The sequence below is a fragment of the Penaeus vannamei genome, chromosome 43 (genome assembly GCF_042767895.1).
Source record: "Penaeus vannamei isolate JL-2024 chromosome 43, ASM4276789v1, whole genome shotgun sequence".
In the NCBI taxonomy this organism is placed as follows: Eukaryota; Metazoa; Arthropoda; class Malacostraca; order Decapoda; family Penaeidae; genus Penaeus; species Penaeus vannamei.
In genome coordinates, this window is record NC_091591.1 from 10,187,695 (window position 1) to 10,195,194 (window position 7,500).

The 7,500-nt window shown below is 42.4% G+C and overlaps 1 protein-coding gene across 1 annotated transcript in view; it reads left to right on the forward strand.

The window, feature by feature from the left end:
- The window catches only part of LOC113829446 (neuroendocrine convertase 1), a 31,417-nt gene that overhangs the window by 8,296 nt on the left and 15,621 nt on the right, over positions 1 to 7,500 (forward strand). Inside the window, exons 2-6 of the mRNA XM_070118849.1 lie at positions 491 to 595; positions 3,756 to 3,983; positions 4,320 to 4,466; positions 5,265 to 5,430; positions 6,691 to 6,863. Of these exons, the coding sequence (XP_069974950.1) occupies positions 491 to 595; positions 3,756 to 3,983; positions 4,320 to 4,466; positions 5,265 to 5,430; positions 6,691 to 6,863 (819 nt within the window). The remainder of the gene's footprint in view (positions 1 to 490; positions 596 to 3,755; positions 3,984 to 4,319; positions 4,467 to 5,264; positions 5,431 to 6,690; positions 6,864 to 7,500) is intronic.

Below are 7,500 nucleotides of genomic sequence, written 5' to 3' on the forward strand. Positions count from 1 at the left end.
CACGTAATGGAAAAGGAAATGTAATTCAGCTTACATATTTTCCATTTTGTGTACGTACATGACCGTGTTTATGAATGTGTGAAATATATGCTTATATATACACCACGTATCTATTTGTATATCTAAATTTTGTTAATCTAGCTACCTATTAATTGATTAATTCTTATTGGTCTATTTTATAATTTCATTCATTAATAATAATAATAATAATAATAATAATAATAATAATAATAATAATAATAATAATAATAATAACAATAATAATAATAATAATGATAATCTAAACTTTATATACTGGTCTATCGATTTATTCTCATTTATCTATCTGTTTATCTATTAATTTCCATCTATAATTCAAAAACTACTTTACGCATTGTATAAGTCCCTGAAAACACACTTAAACGATCTCATACATAATATGGAAATTACTTGGAAACGACTCCGAGACAGGACACCAAAACCACTCATTCCACGCCCATTTCACTTACAGGTGGGCGTGCTGCAAGACGTGTACCGCCTGGTGAAGCTGGACCACCCACGCACCCACAAGAGAGACGCGCCCACGCTCACCCACCACCTTGCCAGCCAAGCCGAGGTCAGTGCACGCCCCTCCTCTCACCCCTTCCCTCCCCTCTGCTCCACTCCTCTCATCCCTCCCCTCCCCTCTGCTCCCCTCCTCTCACCCCTCCCCTCCTCTCACCCCTCCCCTCCCCTCTGCTCCCCTCCTCTCACCCCTCCCCTCCCCTCTGCTCCCCTCCTCTCACCCCTCTCCTCCCCTCCTCTCACCCTCCCTTCCCCTCCTCTCACCCTCCCTTCCCCTCCTCTCACCCCTCCCCTCCCCTCGCCTCTGCTCCCCTCCTCTCACCCCTCTGCTCCCCTCCTCTCACCCCTCTGCTCCCCTCCTCTCACCCCTCTGCTCTCCTCCTCTCACCCCTCTGCTCCCCTCCTCTCACCCCTCTGCTCCCCTCCTCTCACCCCTCTGCTCCCCTCCTCTCACCCCTCTGCTCCCCTCCTCTCACCCCTCTGCTCCCCTCCTCTCACCCCTCTGCTCCCCTCCTCTCACCCCTCTGTTCCCCTCCTCTCACCCCTCTGCTCCCCTCCTCTCACCCCTCTGCTCCCCTCCTCTCACCCCTCTGCTCCCCTCCTCTCACCCCTCTGCTCCCCTCCTCTCACCCCTCTGCTCCCCTCCTCTCACCCCTCTGCTCCCCTCCTCTCACCCCTCTGCTCCCCTCCTCTCACCCCTCTGCTCCCCTCCTCTCACCCCTCTGCTCCCCTCCTCTCACCCCTCTGCTCCCCTCCTCTCACCCCTCTGCTCCCCTCCTCTCACCCCTCTGCTCCCCTCCTCTCACCCCTCTGCTCCCCTCCTCTCACCCCTCTGCTCCCCTCCTCTCACCCTCCCCTCCCCTCACCCGTGTCTGGTTGCTGGATGCGCTGCGGTCTTGGAGGGTTAAATAAGGTTTGGTTTAAGTTTTGATGAGGAACGCAAACAAGCTAAGGTTTGATTTGGTTTGCTTCGTCTTGGTTTAGTTCTAGATGAGAAACGCAAGCTATGATTTGGTTTGATCTGTTTCGTCTTGCCGTAAATAGGGTTTGTTTAGTTACTGATGAGAAACGCAAGCAAGCTATGGTTTGATTTGGTTTGCTTCGTCTTGCCGTAAGGTTGGTGAAAGGGAGGGAACCTGTCTGTAGAATATCTCGTGTCTGGCTGTTGTGTTCTAAGAGAGTTAAATAGGGTTTGGTTTAGGTTTTGGTGAGGAACTCAAGCAAGCTATGGTTTGATTCGGTTTACTTCGTCTTGCCGTAAGGTTAGTTTAGTTACTGATGAGAAACACAAGCTAGCTATGGTTTGATTTGGTTTGCTTCGTCTTATCGTAAATTAAGTTGGTTTAGTTTTAATGAGGAACGCAAACAAGCTATGGTTTGCTTTAGTTTGCTTCGTCTCGCCGTAAGGAAGGGTCTGGTTTAGTTCTTGGTGAGGAACGCAAGCTATGGTTAGGTTCGGTTTGCTTCGTCTTGCCGATAATAAGTTTGGTTTAGTTGTTGATGAGAAACGCAAGCAAGTTAAGGTTTGATTCGGTTTGCTTTGTCTTGCCGTAAGTGAGGTTGGTTTAGTTACTGATAAGAAACACAAGCAAGCTAAGGTTGGTTCAGCTTGCTGCGTCTTGCCGTAAGTAAGGTTGGTTTAGTTCTTGGTGAGGGATGCAAGCAAGCTATGGTTTGGTTCGGTTTGGTTCGTCTTGTCGTAAGGTTGGTTTAGGTTTTGGTAAGAAACGCAAGCTAAGGTTTGATTTGGTTTGCTTCGTCTTGGTTTAGTTCTTGGTGAGAAACGCAAGCTATGGTTTGATTTGTGGGTTACGCCCCTCTCGCGGATGGGGCCGCATATTTACAGTAATTTTCTATTCGGAAATGCAAATGGCGTCGCGCGCATTCGCAACTGATTCAGTGACAACAAACATCCGGTTTGCCAAATTTCTGTTAAAAATATAAAATATGTAAAGCTCTTGTCACTCCAGAAGTAAGATTTATTGCAGTACCTTGTTCAAACATATGTCTGCAATCAGTCATCTTAATAGAGTCTATAACGATGTAAATGTTTGTTTTATTACCAGCATTAGCTCAGAATTGTGGCAACAGCGCAACTTAGACAAATTCAGAAAGACCAACCTGCCATTAGACCTTTCGCGAATACCGCCCTAAAGGGTTCGTGACTCTAAAAAGGTTAAGAACCACTGTCTAAGGAATTATAAAGTTCTTAATGTACTTCAGTTAATGATTCTGGGCGGCACACATATGACCACAACCTGGTAGTATATAACATCATCTATTGACAAAAAAAGTTTCTTTATCTCAGTTTAGTTGAATTGATTAAAACGTCATATTCATTCAAAAAGAAAGAAAAAGAAAGAAAAAAAGAAAGGAAAGAAAAGAAAAAAAATAAAGAATAAAATAAAAAAGTAAGAAAGAAAAAATAGAAAAAAAGAAGAAAGAAAAGAAAAAAGAAGAAAGAAAAAAAAGAAAAAAGAAAACAGAAAGAATATATATATATATATATATATATATATATATATATATATATATATATATATATATATATATATATATATATATATATTAGATCTTTTAGCAAGGGGGCCCAAGCTCAACCTGCGCCCTATACTCTCCTGTACGATAATCAGACCATGTTCCCTTATACTCACTGACATCGCCTCATCGTCCATTGGTATTTAAGAAAGAGAAAGGAATTATGAAAGAGTAAGGATAATATTGACAATTATAGTCGTATGAAAGATGATGATAGTAGTAATGATGACAATCATAATGGTGATGATGGTGTGTGATAATGGAAATGATGATGATAGTATTAATAATAATAATAATGATAATAGTAATGATAATAATGATATTAACACATCAACAACAACAACAGCAAAACAATAATAATAATAATAATAATTATAGAATAATAATAATAACAAAAATAAAAAATAATGATAATGATGTTGATGATGATAATAATAATAATAATAATAATAATAATAATAATAATAATAATAATAACAATAATAATAATAACTGTAATAATAATCATAACATTTTGGTGATAATAATAATAATTATGATACTAACAACAACTGCAATAATAATAATAATGACAATAATACTAATACTAACAGCAACAGCAACAAACCAATAATAATAATAATAGTGATAATAATAGAATAATGACGGTAAACCCTTAAACCATTCCCTTGCAGGTTTTATGGGCCGAACAGCAATTCATAAAGGAGAGGACTAAGCGATCCATCCCGACAGACGAAGATCCTGACGCGCCCCTCGTGAGAGTGAAGAGAATATCTGGCTTCGAGGAGGAGGAGGTCGTTCGAGGAGGACCCGGGCGAAGGAGGAGGTCGGCGCAGGCAGCGAAGGCCGAAGAACTGGAGAGAAAATTCAACGATGAGCTCTGGGTCCATCAGTGGTACCTGGTGGGTCGTTATCGTACATTTGGCATCTGCTTGTTTCGACAATGTTGGATTTTTTCCTTGTTTTGCCTTTTTTGATGTACTCTTTCGTTTTTTTTTCCAATGGTGATTTTTTCAACGTTTTCTCTGGGCAACTGATAGCTTCATCTCTTTATTCCATTATTACCATTTCTCTGATTGAACTAATTCCCCATTTATTTATCTATTTACGACCATTTCTCTGACTAACGATATCTACCTATTCGCCTATCACCATTCATCTTATTAACCTAATTCCCCATCTATCTCCTCCCTTATCAACATTTCTCTGACTAACCTGAGGCCCCCTAATACCCCCAGTTCGACACCCGGACGCGACCTGACCTGCCCAAGCTTGACCTCCAAGTCGTCCCCGTGTGGGAGAGGGGTATCACAGGCAAAGGAGTCCGGGTCCTTGTGCTTGACGATGGCATCGAGTGGCGACATAAGGATATCAGGGGGAGCTACGTGAGTTGGGGGAAGGATGTTGGAGATAGAATGAGGGAGAAAGGGTGAGAGGGAAAGAGAGGGAGAAAGGGTGAGGGAGAGAGGGTGAGTGGGAGAGGGAGAAAAGGTGAGTGAGTGAGGGTGAATGAGAGTGAGGGTGAGTGAGAGTGAGAGAGGGTGAGTGAGAGTGAGCGAGGGTGAGTAAGAGGGATAGGGAAAGGGACAGGGAGAGGGAGAGAGGGAGCGAGAGAGTGAGAGAGGGTAAGTGAGAGTGGGCCAGGGAGAGGGAGAGAGGGAGAGAGGAGAGAGAGAAAGAGAGGGAGAGAGTGAGTGAGTGAGTGTGAGTGAGTGTGTGAGTGAGTGTGTCAGAGTGAGTGAGTGAGTTAGAGAGAGAGAGAGAGAGAGAGAGAGGGAGAGGGAGAGAGGGATAGAGAAAGATGAAAGAGAAAGAGGAGAGTGAGAGAGAGAGAGAGAGAGAGAGAGAGAGAGAATGAGGAGAGAGAGAGAGAGAATGAGGAGAGAGAGATAGAGAGAGAATGAGGAGAGAGAGAGAGAATGAGGAGAGAGAGAGAGAGAGAGAGAGAGAGAGAGAGAGAGAGAGAGAGAGAGAGTGAGAGAGAGAGAGAGAGAGAGAGAGAGAGAGAGAGAGAGAGAGAGAGAGAATGAGAAAGAGAGAGAAAGCAAGAGCAAGAGTGAAAGCGAGGACACGAAGCACAACATTCCTGAAAAAAATAAAAGAATGAATGAAAAAAAAAATAAATAGAAATATCATACAAGATCCCCACCACTACCTTACCCCCCCCCCCTTCCTCCCCAAAGGACGAGGAGACGAGTTACGACCTCAACGACAACGACGACGACCCATCACCTCGCTACGACGGCCACCTCACTAACTCCCACGGTACACGCTGCGCCGGAGAGATCGCCATGGCCCCCAACAACAAGCTCTGCGGTGTTGGGGTGGCATACGGCGCGAGGGTGGGAGGTGAGCTATTGGTTTAAGGTGTAAATAGATAGATAAATAAGTGTATATATATGTGGGTCAGATATAGATTTAATGTATGAGTAAATTAATATATAAATGTATGTATGTATATATATATATATATATATATATATATATATATATATATATATATATATGTATATATATGTATGTGTGTGTTTGTGTGTGTGTGTATGTGTGTGATGTGCGTGTGTGTGTGTGTGTGTGTTTATTGATTGATTGATTGTTTTTTCTTTCTTTAAATGAGCTTTTCTGATGCCGCTTTCTGACGAAGGATAATTTTGTCGATTTTCGTTTTGTTTAATTAATCTGATGTTGGTTTCCGTTTTGTTAAGCTTACCTGGTAACGATTCACGTATTTGTTCAGTGTATCTGGTGTCGATTTCCGTTTTCTTCAATATATCTTGTGTTGATTCCCATTTTCCTCATTTTCCTTGTTTTCTTTGATGCATCCCATATAGATTATTTTGAAATTTATCAGGCGTTATTAACGATTCCCACTTTTTTCAATCCTGTCACTCTTAATTCCAATTTGTTAAGGCCGTGCTTGTATTTATTCCTTTATTCTGTTTCTTTTTATCCTAACTTGTCGTTTATTACAAATGGTATTTGGTTAGCCAACGAGGCTGCTTATACAATGCGTTTTATTTTGTTTTATCTGATTTATATTTCATTGCTTTTGTATGCAACCTCAATGTCAATACAAATTCCACTTTCACCTTATCCTTCCCTCTCACCGATCTTTCCAACATCAGAATTAACTTCATATCCCGATTATCGCAACCTCACACTTGTCTCGTATTTTCTTAAAGTATGGACCACTAAGCGTTCAATTTTCTTCAAACTCTGACGTCCAGTTTCCCATTTCACTCAAAGCCATCTTAGTAGTTCTTATTTTATGTGCTGCCGACCATTTTGATGTGATGTTTTCTTCAAACTCTGATACCTGTTATTCTATTTTCTTTAGTGATAACCGAGAAATATTTTTCTTCAACTCCTGACCAACCTAAGTATCCCCATTTCTCTGAATCCCAACCAACACGATATGTCATCCTATTTTCCTCGAGTCACCCGTCACAAAAATCCCATTTTCTCTAAACACTAACCATCCAAATGTCCCGTTTTCTCCAAACCCCAACCGTCTCAAAATCCCATTTTCTTTAAGGGCAGACAATTCTATCCCCAATTTTCTCCAAAAAACATATCATCCCACCCGTTTTCCTTATCCTCTTTCTCCAGGCGTGCGCATGCTGGACGGCCTTGTGAGCGACACCATAGAAGGGAGCGCCCTGGGACACGCCCTCGACAAGGTGGACATCGTGACGTGTTCTTGGGGCCCCACGGATGACGGCAGGAGGGTCGAGGGTCCTGGGAGGCTGGCGAGGGAGGCCATCAAAGAGGGCGTGGAGAAGGTGAGCCAGCGAAAGGAGGGTAGGAGAGGGACAGGAAGAGAAATAAGACGGGAACAGGATAGGGAGATAGATAATAATAAAAGATAATAAAGGAGGGTAGGAGAGGGACAGGAAGAGAAATGAGACGGGAACAGGATAGGGAAATACATGATATTAAGGATAAGAGTGTATTTAGAGGTGCTTGTTGTTCTGTATTATAACCAGAAGTGGATATATGTTTTCTTTCAAATTATCAACAACGATAACAACTTCACACTTCACTTCACAACTACAACCCTCCAAACATCAACAGCAGCAGCAACAACAACGACAGCAATTTCACATCACAACCACAACCCTCCAATCATCAACAACACCAACTTCACACTTGACTTCACAACCACAACCCTCCAAACATCATCAGCAACAACACCAACTTCACACTTTACTTCACAACCCTCCAAACATCATCAACAACTTAACACTTCACAAGCACAACCCCCAAACAACAACAACAACAACGACGACACCAACTTTACACTTCACTTCACAACTGCAACCCTCCAAACATCAACAACAACAACACCAACTTCACACTTTACAACTACTACCCTCCAACCATCAACAACAACACCAACTTCACACTTCACTTCACAAC